At 42.0% G+C, this 17965-nt stretch overlaps 1 protein-coding gene across 2 annotated transcripts; it reads right to left on the bottom strand.

Annotated features, from left to right (window-relative positions):
• Nucleotides 1-87: 87 nt before the first annotated feature.
• On the bottom strand, nucleotides 88-12427 carry LOC311108456 (cyclin-K-like). 2 transcript variants are annotated; one of them, XM_084151081.1, is made up of 10 exons: nucleotides 12293-12427; nucleotides 11718-11947; nucleotides 9329-9410; nucleotides 6873-7004; nucleotides 6192-6315; nucleotides 5939-5996; nucleotides 5525-5694; nucleotides 3453-3670; nucleotides 3107-3209; nucleotides 88-1217 (listed from the first exon to the last, which is right to left on the bottom strand). In XM_084151081.1, the coding sequence occupies exons 1-10, from the start codon at nucleotides 12299-12301 to the stop codon at nucleotides 667-669; spliced, it is 1677 nt and encodes a 558-aa protein (XP_084007207.1). In that variant the 5' UTR covers nucleotides 12302-12427; the 3' UTR covers nucleotides 88-666. The 2 variants fall into 2 exon arrangements, with proteins under 2 accessions (XP_084007207.1, XP_084007206.1); XM_084151080.1 differs by having other exon boundaries at nucleotides 6183-6315; nucleotides 12293-12417.
• Between the last annotated feature and the right edge of the window lie 5538 nt (nucleotides 12428-17965).

Genomic DNA, 17965 nt, shown 5'->3' with positions numbered 1-17965 from the left:
ATAATAAGGGACAAAAATATGTTTGGTATTTTCTGCGATAAACCCAACTTTGTTTTCCACACACAAGGTAAAGTTATCACAGTCCTGATTAGTGAAAATATTTTATTTTCAGACTAAAAATGTAAGCAAAAACAAACAGGCTTTTGGTAGCATCAACCAGCCCTTCAGTCTAAATATAAATTGTATTTCCTTTCAATGCATTTCAAAATATGTTCAACCATGTTAAGAATTCAATATCATCTGCCTCGTCTTTTCTCAAAAGGAACCTTTTGGAATGTGGAACTGATAAAATCTCTGTGCTACAGAATGGATGTTCAGATTCCAGGGGTCATAACCTTTTCATGTCTGGGATTCCACAACGCCGCTAAGACAATGTAGAATAACAGATCGCTCTGCTAGGTGCTATCCTTTGTTTATTTAGATCTCCAGTGGACTCCGGAGTCGTACTCATTAGGACACACTGTACCAAACTGTTTTGCAACAGAAAGCGAAAAGGAGTATTTCTTATTGGACAAGTTCAGATAGTTTTCTTCTGTTTGCTGCCTAATGAACAGGACCCAGGACTGACAACAGGGAGTGGACTGCTAGCATCAGACATTCCTCTACTTCTCTCGCTTTCATTTTCCTCTTTCCTCTCCCTCGCTCTTTCCTCTACTTCTCCTCCTTTCATCTCATCCATCCCCCGTGATTCATGGGCATGCCAGGGGGTGGCAGGGGCACCTGGGGCTGGCCTGGTGGCAGGGGGTACACCCCAGGAGGCATGCCCATCCCTGGAGGGGGCACCCCGTGTCCTGGGGGCATGCGTGGAGGCGGAGGGGGGTACTCAGGGTAGCTGTGGTTGTAGCCTGGTGGAGGGTATGCTGGGGAGGGAGGGGGCAGGTTGGGGGGTGGGTAGACGCTGGGTGGGGGGCCAGGGGGTGGGGCGTTGGGGTAAACGTGAGGGTGATAGGGCATGGGGGGACCGTAGTTGGGGGGCATGGGGGCGTAGGAGGGTTCCCCTGTCTTCATTATAGACTGAAGGCTCTGGAAGCCTTCCCCTGACATGTAGGAGCTAGAGGTGGACATGCCCATGATGTAGCTAGAGGGAGGAGGAGGAGGGGGGCGGTGGGGCAGGGGAGGGGGCTGGTGGGGGGGTGGAGCGTGAGATGGGGGAGGGGGAACAGGTTCACTCCCCACGGCTGGCTCTGCTTCAGGAGGGACTGGGGGAGCTTTACGATCTGAGGGGAAGAGAGAGAGAGAGAAATAATATAACTCCAATAAACAAACAACCCTGATCATAGGTTTCAATTCCTGTTCAACAAGACCAAACGTTTGAAGTCAACTGTCACTTTAAAAACTCTTCTACCCAGACAGGGATTCCTAGTATTCCCAGTCTAGACTATACACTCCCTGTGTAGTACTCGTTCAGAAGTTGAAACAGAAATCAGATTGGTCTGATTACTGATCTGTAAGTCGCTCTGGATAAGAGCGTCTGCTAAATTATGTAAATGTAAAAAATGTAAATGTCTGAGAGGGCAGGGCAGTAGGGGGTGGACTGTTCTGACTGGCCTGGGGGAAGTTTATTTATTTTTATTTATTTTATTTTTGGTCATTTAGCAGACGCTCTTATCCAGAGCGACTTACAGGAGCAATTAGGGTTAAGTGCCTTGCTCAAGGGCACATCGACAGATTTTTCACCTAGTCGGCTCGGGGATTAGAACCAGCGACCTTTCGGTTACTGGCACAACGCTCTTACCCACTAAGCTACCTGCCGCCCCTAGTTAGTTATGTAATCGGGATTCTAAGAAGACCTAGAGATTGGGACGCCTGTTGTGCTTTCTAAGCTGCCCTCACAGAAAGTCCTGACCCCTCAATAAAACTGTCTTTCATTAAACACACAACATAAAGATGCCACATCCTCCATCGTATGACAACTGACCTTTTCTCTCTGATTAGATAAAGATGATCAGTAGCTACTGATGTTATGCATATAATGAGCAAACTACTGAGCAGTAAGAGTCATTCCAGGTCATTTCAGCAAACCATGACACCCGCCATCTCAGGTAGTTCTGAAATTGTTTCTGTTGTTAGAAACAGCTAAGATTCGCATTCCTGAAACATTATTTTGTTGAACTGTAATTTTATCTCTGAGAAATTAAGTTTATTGATTGCACCAATTTTTATTTATAGTATTCAGATAATGTTCAATAAATAAAGTACTCAACATCTGATTTGGACCAAACTTCTTCCTTCCAATGAGTAAGACAATACATTCACCCACGGGCCCCCAATACCCCATGCCAATCCCACCCCAACAACCAGCATACAGTATCAGTTCTCTATGTTTGTAGTCTAATGGCTTTTTTCCCCTGTTCAGAGAAATTAGTCATTGAAGTCGCTTGCATTATTTATCATACTGAATTGCTTTCACGGAGGACTGGCTTGAACTTCGGAGATGACCACACAATTTATTTTCATCATGAGCCAAATCTATTGGTTTTCTACCCAAAGTTGCGAAGGAAATGTTGTGGTCTATTTAATAAACACAAGCGTCCAGCAAAATGGATAAAAGAGCATGGCGGTGAAGCAGGAACAGCGGCATCTAGTGGTCAAAACATGGTACTTCCACACTACTTAAGGTAAATAATGCAAGTGACTTCAATGACTAATTTCACTGAACAGGGGGAAAAAAACATCACCAGATTCACAGGGAATACATTACATAGTATGGAGAAGCAATACTCCAAGCCGCAGCTTCATACTACTTGTCAAACATAGAGAACTGATACTGGTTGTTGGGGTGGGATTGGCATGGGGTGTGGATAATTCTTGGGGGGATTTCTCATGTCTTACTCATTGGTAGGAAGAAGTTTGTTCCAAATCAGACATTGGGAAATATATAGTATTTATTGAATATGATCTGAATCCTATAAATTAAAATGGCCAGATTGGGTGCAATCAATTAGCTTAATTTCTCAGTGATCAAATTATAGTTCAACAATGTTTCAGGAATGCTAATTGTATCGGTTACTAATTACAGAAACGATTTCAGAACAATCTGAGACGGTGGGTGTCGAAATACTCTTTCTTGTGCTTTTTGAGGTGGAACGACCCAAGAGACACTCACCAGGAGGGGGTTGTGAAGTGGGCAGGGGGGGCATAGGGCTCTCCAACCGTGGAATCTTAGAACCCACTTGTTCTGGTGGTTTAGGTTCCTCTTTCGGAGAGCTCTGAGAAGACAAAAAGAGAGATACAGTCACTCACATACCCTGCTGCTTAAAGCAGGCACACAATACAAGCACCAAGTTTGACCTCTGAGCACTTTAGGTATGGTAAGCTACTACAGAACTATAGAGAAACTATGATGTCGGGGTGGTTGAACTGTCACTTTTAGCCATGGAAAGTGGACTTATTTTTATCACCAGCTGAGCTGAAACATCCAGGGACAATGCAGTCAGGCATACATCACTCACATGTGTGCGTTTAAGTGGGCTGCCCTGGGGTGAGTTCTTCTTAGGTGGAGGGGGCGGTGGGGCACCCGCTGGAGGCTGGCCCTGTGGAGGTGCTGGGCCTGGAGGAGGGGCAGGGACCGGGGACTGGGGTGGACCTCTCTGCTTGGTCTCCTGCTCCAGACCCGGGGGGATAGGAGTCTTCCCCTGGGAGTACAGGTCCAGGATCTGGTGACAGATGTCTGGGAAGAGAGAGGGGAGGTTAGGCAAGTGACAGACAGGGACAATCCTGGGCCGAATCCTAACTTAATAAATATGCTACACACTGGACATGTTGCATAAATCATGTCAATAAGCGATTTGCTTAGTTTTTGGAACAGATGTCAATTTAGGAATCAGCCCTATGAGTAGAAAGAAAAAACAGAAATTCTTACATTACAAATAAAGGTTTTTACACTAAGAACATTAACTTCTCTACCACACAACGTCGGAAGGCAGGTCCAGAAAGGTTGGACACACCTACTCGTTCAAGGGTTTTTCTTTATTTTTACTATTTTCTACATTGTAGAATAATAGTGAAGACATCAAAACTGTGAAATAACACATATAGAATCATGTAGTAACCCAAAAAAGTGTTAAACAAATCAAAATATATTTTAGATGTTAGATTCTTCAAAGTAGCCACCCTTTGCCTTGATGACAGCTTTGCACACGCTTGGCATTCTCTCAACCAGCTTCACCTGGAATGCTTTTCCAACAGTCTTGCTGAGCACTTATTGGCTGCTTTTCCTTCACTCTGCGGTCCAATTCATCCCAAACCATCTCAATTGGGTTGAGGTCGAGTGATTTTGGAGGCCAGGTCATCTGATGCAGCACTCCATCACTCTCCTTATTGGTCAAATAGCCCTTACACAGCCTGGAGGTGTGCTGGGTCATTGTCCTGTTGAAAAACACATGATAGTCCCACTAAGCGCAAACCAGATGGAATGGCGTATCGCTGCAGAATGCTGTGGTAGCCATGCTGGTTAAGTGTGCCTTGAATTCTAAATAAATCACAGACAGTGTCACCAGCAAAGCACCCCCACACCATCACTCCTCCTCCTCCATGCTTCACGGTGGGAACCGCACATGCGCAGATCATCCGTTCACCTACTCTGCGTCTCACAAAGACACAGCGGTTGGAACTAAAAACCTCAAATTTGGACTCATCAGACCAAATGACAGATTTCCACCAGTCTAATGTCCATTGCTCGTGTTTCTTGGCCCAAGCAAGTCTCTTCTTCTTACTGGTGTCCTTTAGTAGTTGTTTCTTTGTAGCAATTTGACCATGAAGGCCTGATTCACACAGTCTCCTCTGAACAGTTGATGTTGAGATGTGTCTGTTACTTGAACTCCGTGAAGCATTTATTTGGGCTGCAATTTCTGAGGCTGGTAACTCTAATGAACTTATCCTCTGCAGCAGAAGTAACTCTGGGTCTTCCTTTCCTATGGCGGTCCTCATGAGAGCCAGTTTCATCATAGCGCTTGATTGTTTTTGCAACTGCACTTGAAGAAACGTTCATAGTAATGATGGACTGTCATTTCTCTTTGCTTATTTGAGCTGTTCTTGCCATAATATGGACTTGGTCTTTTACCAAATAGGGCTATCTTCTGTATACCTTGTCACAACACAACTGATTGGCTCAAACGCATTAAGAAGGAAAGAAATTCCACAAATTAACTTTTAACAAGGCACACCTGTTAATTGAAATGCATTCCAGGTGACAACCTCATGAAGCTGGTTGAGAGAATGCCAAAAGTGTGCAAAGCTGTCATCAAGGCAAAGGGTGGCTACTTTTTTTTTTTTTTTTTTTTTTACTTTGAAGAATCTCAAATATAAAATATATTTTGATTTGTTTAACACTCTTTTGGTCACTACATGATTCCATATGCGTTATTTCATAGTTTTGATGTCTTCACTATTATTCTACAATATAGAAAATAGTAAAAATAAAGAAAAACCCTGGAATGAGTAGGTGTGTCCAAACGTTTGACTGGTACTGTATATTCAGCATTACATATGGCACTAGATCCTCTCAGAGCCTTCCTTTCTATACCTTCCAGCAGCTCCACAGGGACGTCCTGGACAAACTGCTCCCACCATCGCCGTGAAGACTGCTTGGACGTCCACTCCTGGATGTCAAACTTACACAGCCGTCCAGCCAGGTACATGACTGCTACTGCTATGATCTCTGGTTCCCACTGCAGGGACAGCATGGTGCACAGACTGGACAGAGGTAGGAACAGAGAGAACCGTTTAGATGTGGAGGCAAATACAGTCCTATAATACTACTCAATGAATACAGTAAGATGAGAGAAGGTGAGAACCAACTACTGTAAGGTGAGGCACTATATGACAGGACACAGGAATATAAATAGGAGACCTGTAACATTATTAACATTCAAGCCTTCAGGTCAGACTGTAAATCAGGAGAATAGGAGTCCTAACTACTGTGTTATGTTTCGCCCACCTGTCGTTGACGAAGGTCCATGCCATCTGCACCAGCTTCTGAACTTTGGTTTTGTCACCTAGAACGGAAAAAAAAAAAAGGACCGTTGGAAATTAAGTTAGACATGAAGGGTTGGAAATGAAGGGTTGGAAATGAAGGGTTGGAAATGAAGGGTTGGAATTGAAGGGTTGGAATTGAAGAGTTAGAAATGAAGAGTTAGGAATGAAGAGTTAGGAATGAAGTCAAACTAAGATGGAAACGCCACCTTTCAGACCTTTGAGCTGCTTGGCGTATCTCAGGAGGAACATGTAAGGGTGCTCCACCTGCAGGTCAAACTTGATCGTCTGTAGCAGAATCCTCTCTAGCACCATCACCTCTTCCTGTTGATGGCGGAAATCCTACGACACATCCCAGGAAACACAAGAGCGTAAAGTAAGGAAAACACAAGGGCTTTTCACACTACTACACAATCAAGCTGTACTGAGCTGGCCTGGTTAAGCATTCACCATAATCGTGAAGGTGCATATGGAGGAATTCAGATATGACGTAATTGTTTTGGCACTACCCAGAGAGTTTTTAAACTATGGCGCGCAACATGGTTCAATGTGCCAATAAATCGGCACAATCTACTTTTTCGTTTTTTTCAAATTGCCGCCATCTTGGAGCTAATTGGGATCAAGTTTACTGTGCTAATGCCGATACAAAAAAAAAAGCCTAATGGAGAGCACTGTATAATATGACAAACGTCACAAATGAGGCATTTGTGTTAAGTACATGGGGGCTGCCATATTTATGCATGGTTGGAACTGTGCTGAAGGACAATGTGAAAAGAAAAGCATATTATCAAGCCAGCACAGTTTGGTTTGGGTCAGCACGTGTGAAAAGGGTACCAGCAGGACTTCACTGTACCTAAAAACAGAAGAAGGAGAAGTAAATGAAGTAAGATATCTCTCACTTTTGGGTCGTCTCCAAACTGGGCAAACTGTACGTCGTTCAGTAAGCTGCGAGCCGTCTTGATGATGTCTTTACATTTCTTAGGAGTCTCCTCCACTTTCCCAGCCAGGAAGAGACAACACGCACCGGTCACCTGGAGACATAGTTCCTTCAGAAAGTGTTCACACCCCTTGACTTATTCCACATTTTGTTGTGTTACAGCCTGAATTCAAAATTGATTAAATATATGTTTTCCATCTACACACAATACCCCATCATGAGAAAGTGAAAACATGATTTTAGACATTTTAGCAAATGTATTGAAAATGAAATACAGAAATATCTAATTTACATAAGTATTCACACCCGAGTCAATACATGTTAGAATCACCTTTGTCAGTGATTACAGCTGTGAGTCTTTCTGGGTAAGTCTCTAAGAGCTTTGCACACCTGGATTGTACAATATTTGCACAATTGCACAAGCTCTGTCAAGTTGGTTGTTGATCATTGCCAAACATCCATTTTACATTTACGTCATTTAGCAGACGCTCTTATCCAGAGCGACTTACAAATTGGTGCATTCACCTTATGATAGCCAGTGGGACAACCACTTTACTTTTTTTCATTTTTTTTCATTGGGGGGATAGAAGGATTACTTTTATACTATCCCAGGTATTCCTATTATTATATAGTATTATTTTCAAGTCTTGCCATTAATATTCAAGGCGATTTAGGTCGAAACGGTAACTAGGCCACTCAGGAACATTTAAATGTCGTCTTGGTAAGCAACTCCAGTGTATATTTGGCCTTGTGTTTAAGGTTATTGTCCTGCTGAAAGGTGAATTCATCTCACAATGTCTGGTGGAAAGCAGACTGAACCAGGTTTTCCTCTAGGATTTTGCCAATGCTTAGCTCCATTCCATTTATTTATATCCTGAAAAACTCCCCAGTCCTTAACGATGACAAGCATACCCATAACATGATGCAGCCACCACTATGCTAGAAAATATGGAGAGTGGTACTCAGTAATGTGTTGTATTGGATTTGCTCCAAACATAACACTTTCTATTCAGGACAAAAAGTTAAAGTGGCAATATGTAACTTTTTAGGAGACCCGACCAAATTCACATAGAAATGTGAGTTATAGATGTATTATTCTACTTGAAAGCCAGTCTAAGAAGCGGTAGATCTGTTCTATGTGTGCTATTTCTATGCTTCCCGTTCCTAAGTTTTGATTTTGCGTCTTTTACTTTCGGTTTTGTACACCAGTTTCAAACAGCTGAAAATACAATATTTTTTGTTTATGGACAATATATTTCCCAGCGGTTTAGATGGTACAATGATTCTCTATACTATACTAGCTTATTTTGTCACATAAACTGAAATTAGGGGAACTATTAAGAGTTTTAGCAACCAGGAAATGGCGGAGCGATTGCTGCATAGTGCAACTTTAATTGCTTTGCCACACTTTTTGCAGTATTACTTTAGTGCCTTGTTGCAAACAGGATGAATGTTTTGGATTTTTTTAAAATGATGTACAGGTTTCCTTCTTTTCACTCTGTCAATTAGGTTAGTATTGTGGAGTAACTACAATGTTGTTGATCCATCCTCAATGTTCTCCTATCACAGCCATTCAACTCTGTAACTGTTTTAAAGTCGCCATCGGCAACAGAGTTAGAAAGGACGCCTGTATCTTTGTAGTGACTGGGTGTATTGATACAGCATCCAAAGTGTAATTAATAACTTCACCATGCTCAAAGGGATATTCAATGTCTGCCGTTCTTTGCGAGGCATTGGAAAACCTCCCTGGTGTTTGTGGTTGAAATTCACTGCACGACTGAGAGACCTTACAGATAATTGTATGTGTGGGGTTAAACGCTATTATTGTACACAGAGTGAGAGTCCATGCAACTTATTATGTGACTTGTTAAGCACGTTTTTACTCCTGAACCTATTTAAGCTTGCCATAACAAAGGCGTTGAATACTTATTGACTTAAGACGTTTCATTTTTAATGAATTTGTAAAAATGTCTAAAAACATAACTCAACTTTGACATTATGGGGTATTGTGTGTAAGCCAGTGACCCAAAATCTAAATGAAATCAATTTTAAATTCAGGCTGTAAGACAACAAAATGTGGAAAAAGTCTAGGGGTGTGAATACTCTCTGAAGGCACTGTACACAAGTCTCACACACCATTTAATACCATTTAAATACCAGCACATTAGACAGTACCTCTAGGTATGCACCACTGAGATTAAAAAGTTGACAACACGACCGTGTACAATTATTCTGATTCGTGAAGGCAAGTATTGCACAAGTGTAGCATTGCAAAGTCGCTTTGGATAAGTGTGTCTGGATAAGTGTGTCTGGATAAGTGTGTCTGGATAAGTGTGTCTGCTAAATGATGTAGTACTAATGAACACTGCAGAAATGCCTTATGCATACTGACACCAGTAATGCAATGGCTATACTCACATATCTGGGGAACTGTTTGAAGGAGTGAAACATGTAGAAGCGGTGGAAGTATATGATACCTGTTGCCAGGGTGTCATAATGTCTGATGACAGAGTTCAGGTTAAATTCAACAAATGAGGAGTTTGACTTGAAACCGTTTTTTATAGTTCTAAAATGTCAAAACTAAAAAAAAAAATACCCTAATTGAATATACACTGAGTGTACAAAAAATTAAAGACACTTGGTCTTTCCATGACATAGCCTGACCAGGTGAAAGCTATGATCCCTTATTGATGTCACTTGTTATATCCACTTCAATCAGTGTAGATGAAGGGGAGGAAACAGGTTAATTAATGATTTTTAAGCCTTGAGACAATTGAGACATGGATTGTGTATGTGTGCCATTCAGAGGGTGAATGGGCAAGACAAAAGATTTAAGTGCCTTTGAACGGGGTATGGTAGTAGGTGCCAGGCGCACCGGTTTGTGTCAAGAACTGCAACGCTGCTGGGTTTTTGACACTCAGCAGTTTCCTGTGTATATCAAGAGTGGTCCACCACCCAAAGGACATCCAGCCAACTTGACACAACTGTGGGAAGCATTGGAGTCAACATGGGCCAGCATCCCTGTGGCCCGATGAATTGAGGCTGCTCTGATGGCAAAAGTGGGGGTGCAACTAAATATTAGGAAGGTGTCCTTAATGTTTTGTACACTCAGTACACACACACACACATATATTCACTACCAGTCAAAAGTTTGGACACACCTACTCATTCAAGGGTTTTTCTTTATTTTTACTATTTTCTACATTGTACAATAGTAGTGAAGACATCAAAACTATGAAATAACACATATGGAATTATGTAGTAACCAAAAAAGTATTTCAACAAATATATTTTAGATTCTTCAAATAGCCACCCTTTGCGTTGATGACAGCTTTGCACACTCTTGGCATTCTCTCAACCAGCTTCATGAGGTAGTCAACTGGAATGCATTTCAATTAACAGGTGTGCTTTCTTAAAAGTTAATTTGTGGAATGTCTTTCCTTCTTAATGCGTTTGAGCCAATCAGTTGTGTTGTGACAAGGTAGGGTTGGTATACAGAAGATAGCCCTACTTGGTAAAAGACCAATTCCATATTATGGCAAGAACAGCTCAAATAAGCAAAGAGAAACGACAGTCCATCATTACTTTAAGACATGAAGGTCAGTCAATATGGAACATTTCAAGAACTTTTAAAGTTTCTTCAAGTGCAGTTGCAAAAACCATCAAGCGCTATGATGAAACTGGATCTCATGAGGACCGCCACAGGAATGGAAGACCCAGAGTTACCTCTGCTGCAGAGGATAAGTTCATTAGAGTTACCAGCCTCAGAAATTGCAGCCCAAGTAAATGCTTCACAGAGTTCAAGTAACAGACACATCTCAACATCAACTGTTCAGAGACTGTGTGAATCAGGTCTTCATGGTTGAATTGCTGCAAAGAAACCACTACTAAAGGACACCAATAAGAAGAAGAGACCTGCTAGGGCCAAGAAACACGAGCAATGGACATTAGACCGGTGGAAGTTTGTCCTTGACTCCAAATTTGAGATTTTTGGTCTTTGTGAGACGTGGTGTGGGTGAACGGATGATCACCGCACATGTATTTCCCACTGTAAAGCATAGAGGAGGTGGTGTTATGGTGTGGGGGTGCTTTGCTGGTGACACTGTCTGTGATTTATTTAGAATTCAAGGCACACTTAACCAGCATGGCTACCACACCATTCTGCAACGATACGCCATCCCATCTGGTTTGGGCTTAGTGGGACTATCATTTGTTTTTCAACAGGACAATGACCCAACACACCTCCAGGCTGTGTAAGGGCTATTTGACCAAAAAGGAGAGTGATGGACTGCTGCATCAGATGACCTGGCCTCCAAAATCACCCGACCTCAACCCAATTGAGATGGTTTGGGATGTGTCGGACTGCAGAGTGAAGCAAAAGCAGGCAACAAGTGCTCAGCATATGTGGGAACTCCTTCAAGACTGTTTGAAAAGCATTCCTCATGAAGTTGGTTGAGAGAATGCCAAGAGTGTGCAAAGTTGTCATCAAGGCAAAGGGTGGCTACTTTGAAGAATCTCAAATATAAAATATATTTTGATTTGTTTAAAACTTTTTGGGTTTCTACAAGATTCCATATGTGTTATTTCATAGTTTTGATGTCTTCACTATTATTCTACAATGTAGAAAATAGTAAAACTAAAGAAAAACCCTTGAACGAGTAGGTGTATCCAAACTTTTGACTGGTACTATATATATATATACAATTGGAAATATTTATCATATTCCTCATGTATGGTTATATAGTGATGTCACTGACCACTGCCCCTATATATAGGACTTTCCTATATCTGGTGTGTAAAAGGATACAGTCCGAGTCTGGTCCCCACATCAAATATGAACCGGGCCCCCTCCCTGCGGTACCGGGCCTCTGTTGCCGGGTCCAGGCCCTCGGACTGGGACGGGGTGTGGGCCAGGTCCTTTTTGTCCCAGTACCAGCATGGCTTGATATGGTCCAGGAAGGCCTGACCACTGGAGGGGTGGTTGTTTTCCTTCATCTGGTGAAGAGAGGAGGATGATGGAGCCGCTGAACTAGAAGACTGGCAACAGAGGAGGAAGGGATGATTCACAGCATGAATGAATGGTGTATTGTCATCTTGGATGAAGAAATAGTGTAGCTAGTAAGCTAGCTAGAGTTATAAAAACGAAACATATCACAAACATATAGTGTTGTAAGCTAGCTAGAAAGATGTTTACCTGTATCATTCTAGCTAGCTTACTAGCTTTCAGGCCGAGGTTGCTAACGTTAGCTAAGTTAACTTGCTAAACTAACTTTAGCACTCCCTCGAGAGGCTAACGTTAGCTAGCTAATGACTTTAGAACTAATCCAAAACACACGCATTTCGAAAGTACATGGTCTAAAATCAGAAAAGAATGACGATTACCTTTATCATGTAGACTTAATAATGAGTAACACTACCAACAATCGATTAACTCGTTTTAAATTTATATTGAATTAGTCATCGAAAACGGTCCCCATCGTAACATGGGCGCCGCCATTTTGTTTTACGTCAGAAGCCGGTGCGGGGGTTGTATGCGTGCGCAGTCGCGCTTTGGACAAAATGATCCACTAGAGGGCGACAGAGAACTACTAATGTTGATGACTCCACCACAGATATTTCACCGGATGTACCAAATCATGAGAAAACAAAAAGAGAATTACTTGACACATTGGAAAGAATTAACAAAACATCTGAGCAAACTAGAATGCTATTTTGCCCTAAACAGAGAGTAGACAGTGGCAGAATACCTGACCACTGTGACTGACCCAAACTTATGGAAATCTTTGACTATATACAGAGACAGACTCAGTGAGCATAGCCTTGCTATTGAGAAAGGCCGCCCACAAAATGAGGTGGAAACTGAGCTGCACTTCCTAACCTCCTGCCTAATGTATGACCATATTAGAGACAAATATTTCCCTCAGATTACACAGACCCACAAAGAATTAGAAAACAAACCCAATTTTGATAAACTCCCATATCTATTGGGTGAAATACCACACTGTGCCATCACAGCAGCACGATTTGTGACCTATTGCCACAAGAAAAGGGCAACCAGTGAAGAACAAACACCTTTTGTACTTTAACTATTTGCACATAATACATTTACATTTTAGTCATTTAGCAGACGCTCTTATCCAGAGCGACTTACAGTTAGTGAATACATATTTTTTTATACTGGCCCCCCGTGGGAATCGAACCCACAACCCTGCCATTATATAACATTTGAAATGTCTTTATTCTTTTGGAACTTTTGTGAGTCTAATGTTTACTGTTAACTTTTTAATTGTTTATTTCACTTTGGTTTGTTATCTATTTCACTTGCTTTGGCAATGTAAACGTCTGTTTCCCATGCCAATAAAGCGCTTAAATTGAAATTGAATTGTATGAATGTGAATTATCCGGTTGGCGTTTCCCTCATTACCAAATTTGGTGATGAGAGGAAGCCCAGTGGCCGGCAGTGGAAGAAGATGGAGCGAGATGGATTTTGGTCGACATTCTGCTAATTTTCTCATCGATGAAACATTTGATCTCCATACAGTTTTCTGTTTCCAAAACTAGAATCTGTAACAAACAGAGTGGACTTTTTGTAGACATTACCCTTTGCCAAAGTTTCTTAAAATTGCGTTGTTTAGAAGGAATGCAAGGGCGAATTAAATTATTGCACACAAGCGCTTCACAGAGTATGCGTTCCCTAACGGAAATATGCAACAAATACTACAACGCTAGGATCTCACTAGCTCGTGCTTGGCTCTGCCCACCTCCTTGCTTGTTCTGCCCACTATGAAGAATTTACTCCAATTGGAAACGACAGGTTGTGGTCTATCTAGAGTTAGTTATACAAATCTTTGCCTCTACCAGGGTTCCTTTCTGACGCCCGGCCCAGAAAGACAAGACGGCCACATAGAGAAGTCAGATTTTAAAAATCCTAATAAGACACTTTTTTCCATCACTCACAGCCGAAAATATTCAAATGTTATATTCATCCAATGCAGTGGCGGCTCAAGGGGGGCAATTTTTCTGATGATTTAGGTGACCTACACACATTTTAAAAAAGATATGTCCAGCAACAACATGAAGACAGGGGCAGCATATAAGTCAATACCAGAAGCATTTATTGACTGATCTCAAAAGTGTTGGCTTACAAAAGCAAAATAAGTTATCACAGTAAAAATAATCAAGGGTGTTCTTTCACATTCCTCAACACTGCATAAACAATATGCATTTCCATAAAACACCTCATCTAATTGTGCCACAAAGTTGACAAGTCCAAGAAAAATACCAGGGTTGGTGGATCCCTCAGTTTCATCTTTGCCTCGCAAAGCTAACTCAAACACTCCGCAAAACTTCACACACTGGATTAGCCGGCTGAGGATGTGGCGGTTCTTGCTAACCTCATCGTTGTGGCGGCGGACAGCTAGCCTGTATCCCTCATCCAGTTGAGTGGCAATGTTCACTCTCCCCAAAGCAGACAATCTCAAACAGCTATCCATGTGGGTCTTTGACAGCTCATGTTTCTTAATCTTTTCTGAAAGATGGTGCATGTCCGTTACACCAGTCGCTGTCCAAGCGGTGCTGTCTGCCGTGCCGCCTTCAGGGTGAAAGAGTAAGCAGGGGTAGCAGAAGACTGCATTAGCTACATCGCAGCCTGCTAGCCAGGTTTTTCGTTCGTACCAATTTTTGGAAAATCCTCGGGTGAAGGACTTTCCCCCTTTAGTAGAAACCTGTTGAATTATTAAATTTGGTCTGGGAGGTCCTAATTGTTTCGTTGCCAATTTATCTTGATTTGTTCGCCGACAAAAAGGAACTTCTTTCAAAGAGACAATCGAGTTGCACTGAACGCTAGCCATCTTGACAGTAGTACGTGAATTGATTGACGCTGCTACCCGCTCTTTTCTTAGTTACGTTCATGGTTATGTTACGTATGACGAAAGCGCGTAAGTGCAAGCCCTCCCGGAACCCATAGAGATTGTATTGAAAGCTCTGATATTTGAAAAAAAAAGATTTTACATGAGAGTCTATGAGAGACTTCTGGGGCGATTTTCAACCTGACTGAAATCGCCCCAAAAGGGGCGGGGCCATTTGAAGCACGACTTTAGCCTGATTGCACATTTAGTGGCAGATCAGACGTCTAGATTAGAACACTGATAACTACTGTTGCCGTGATATAATTGATTAGAAAAAAAATCCCTTCCTTTTCCCGTTTGGCAGTGCGTCGCCCATTTCGCCCTAATGAACACACCGCCCCTGATCCAATGTCTGGAATGTTTATTGATGATGTCGTCGCTGCTCACGCTGCTCCCCACTGATGCAGCGTTCAGAACAACTGGGAACTCGTAAATCTCTGACTTCCTACTTCAATGCGTTCAAGACAACTGGGAAATCAGGAAAAAAACGAGCTCTGACTGGGAAAAATCGTTTTTTAAAGGTCTTTCTAGAGCTCCGACTTTCCGACCTGCCGATCACTGTCGTCATGATTTGACCTCGTTTTTTCAGAGTTCCCAGTTGTCTTGAAAGCACAATGAGTGCTAGTGCGCATGTGCTGTTGGTCCATATAACCGGATGCAACCTGGATATAGACGGTCCATGAATCGGCGTATAAAACCTGAGTAGATTACCTTGAAAACAAAAGATCGGACATTTTGGACGCAGTCTCCCAATTCTTATTATACTTCAGTAAGAGGAGCTCAATGGTCAGTCCGAGTTCATGAATGGATAAATTAATAAATCAATCAGTGGTGATGCGTCATTCAGGGCAATTGGGCCACGGCCCCGCCACTTTCCAGAAGATGTTTTGCATGTTATTCTGGCATTCATTCGTGTCTCAATATTATATAGCTAGCAAACAATGTAAATAAAGTCATTGCTTGAGTTAATGAGCAGCGCACTCGACTCCTCTCTGTTTTATTTGAGTAAGGCGGTTCCAGAATGCAGCTGTTTCAGCCTCGCTCAGTTCCTTCTGTGGCAGAGGGGCAGCCAGAGTATGCACAGACGGAAGCCATCGTTGATCTTCTTTGGTTTGCGCGTGATTGGCTCAGGGTGATGTCACTCACAACACCGCAAGCACCTACTGGGAGAGCCCACTGATGGCCAGGCAGCTTCTGCCCCCTTGGGTGCTGTCATAGAGTTAGGTTTGGCAGTGCCCGTCCAAGGAGGCTCAAGGTCCATTGGCCACAGATAAGTCAACGTCTTTTCTCCGGTAACTTTGATTGGACTGATGTGTGTCAACTTCATTGTTCACCACGGCCAGCTGAAAAGTTATCATGTTGACTATCTCCTAGCAAATCAACTTAGCGATATGAAGGAAATGCAGAGATAAACCGTCTCGGTGCTCATCAGCCACTAAACATTGACACAAGGCCATCCATTAAAATAAAGCAAGCTGGGGAAAAAAAGATTCAACTGTGGTTGGTGGTGGATGGAAGCAGTGGCTAACATCTGTTTTGAGGTAGCTATATGACGTGGCTTGTTGTTAATGTTTGATGTCAGACTGTTATACCCATGGAACTGGAGCTATAGATGAAGCACTCACTAAGTCGCTCTGGATAAGAGCATCTGCTAAATGACTCAAATGTAAAAATTTTAATGAAGCGAGGGAGTAACTTAATACATTTTGTTGCTTTATTCTTAACCGGAGCATCTTGGTTACAGGCAGGCAGACGCACTCAGAACGGTGTTTTGGCTGCATCCCAATACTGTAACAATTAAGCAATATTGTAGACCCATGCAGAATTTTACAATGGGAAGTAAACTGATCATAACCGAATGTTATAACGTTTGTGTGTGTAGTGGTTATGGGGCATATTAGCTTTTTTGATTGAGTTTACCCCATCGATATTTTCATGTTAAAATCGCCACTGGAATCAATTCATTAATTTACTACTGGGTGAATGGATGAATATACACTACCGTTCAAAAGTTTGGGGTCACTTAGAAATGTCCTTGTTTTCGAAAGAAAAGCAATTTTTTTGTCCATTAAAATAACATCAAATTGATCAGAAATACAGTGTAGACATTGTTAATGTTGTAAATGGCTATTGTAGCTGGAAACGGCTGATTTTTAATGGAATATCTACATAGGCGTACAGAGGCCCATTATCAGCAACCATCAGTCCTGTGTTCCAATGGCACGTTGTGTTTGCTAATCCAAGTTTATCATTTTAAAAGGCTAATTGATCATTAGAAAACCCTTTTGCAATTATGTTAGCACTGCTGAAAACTGTTGTGCTGATTAAAGGAGCAATAAAACTGGCCTTCTTGAGACTAGTTGAGTATCTGGAGCATCAGCAATTGTGGGTTCGATTACAGGCTCAAAATGGCCAGAAACAAATAACTTTCTTCTGAAACTCATCAGTCTATTCTTGTTCTGAGAAATGAAGGCTATTCCATGCGAGAAATTGCCAAGAAACTGAAGATCTCGTACAACACTGTGTACTACTCCCTTCACAGAACAGCGCAAACTGGCTCTAACCAGAATAGAAAGAGGAGTGGGAGGCCCCGGTGCACAACTGAGCAAGAGGACAAATACATTAGAGTGTCTAGTTTGAGAAACAGGCGCCTCACAGGTCCTCAACTGGCAGCTTCATTAAATAGTACCCGCAAAACACCAGTCTCAAAGTCAACAGTGAAGAGGCGACTCCAGGATGTTGATCTTCTAGGCAGAGTTGCAAAGAGAAAGCCATATCTCAGACTGCCCATCTTAATCTTTTATTTTTATTGGCCAGTCTGAGATATGGCTTTTTCAGCTGTGCTAACATAATTGTAAAAAGGTTTTCTAATGATCAATTAGCCTTTTAAAATGATAAACTTGGATTAGCAAACACAACGTGCCATTGGAACACAGGACTGATGGTTGCTGATAATGGGCCTCTGTACGCCTATGTAGATATTCCCTTAAAAATCAGCCATTTCCAGCTACAATAGCCATTTACAACATTAACAATGTCTACACTGTTTTTCTGATCAATTTGATGTTATTTTAATGGACAAAATAATAGATTTTATTTAAAAAACAAGGACATTTCTAAGTGACCCCAAACTTTGAACGGTAGTGTA

Source organism: Coregonus lavaretus, assembly GCF_964263955.1.
Source record: "Coregonus lavaretus genome assembly, chromosome: 33".
In the NCBI taxonomy this organism is placed as follows: Eukaryota; Metazoa; Chordata; class Actinopteri; order Salmoniformes; family Salmonidae; genus Coregonus; species Coregonus lavaretus.
The sequence above is the reverse complement of the archived record's forward strand: the minus strand, read 5'-3'. Positions and strand labels throughout refer to the sequence as shown.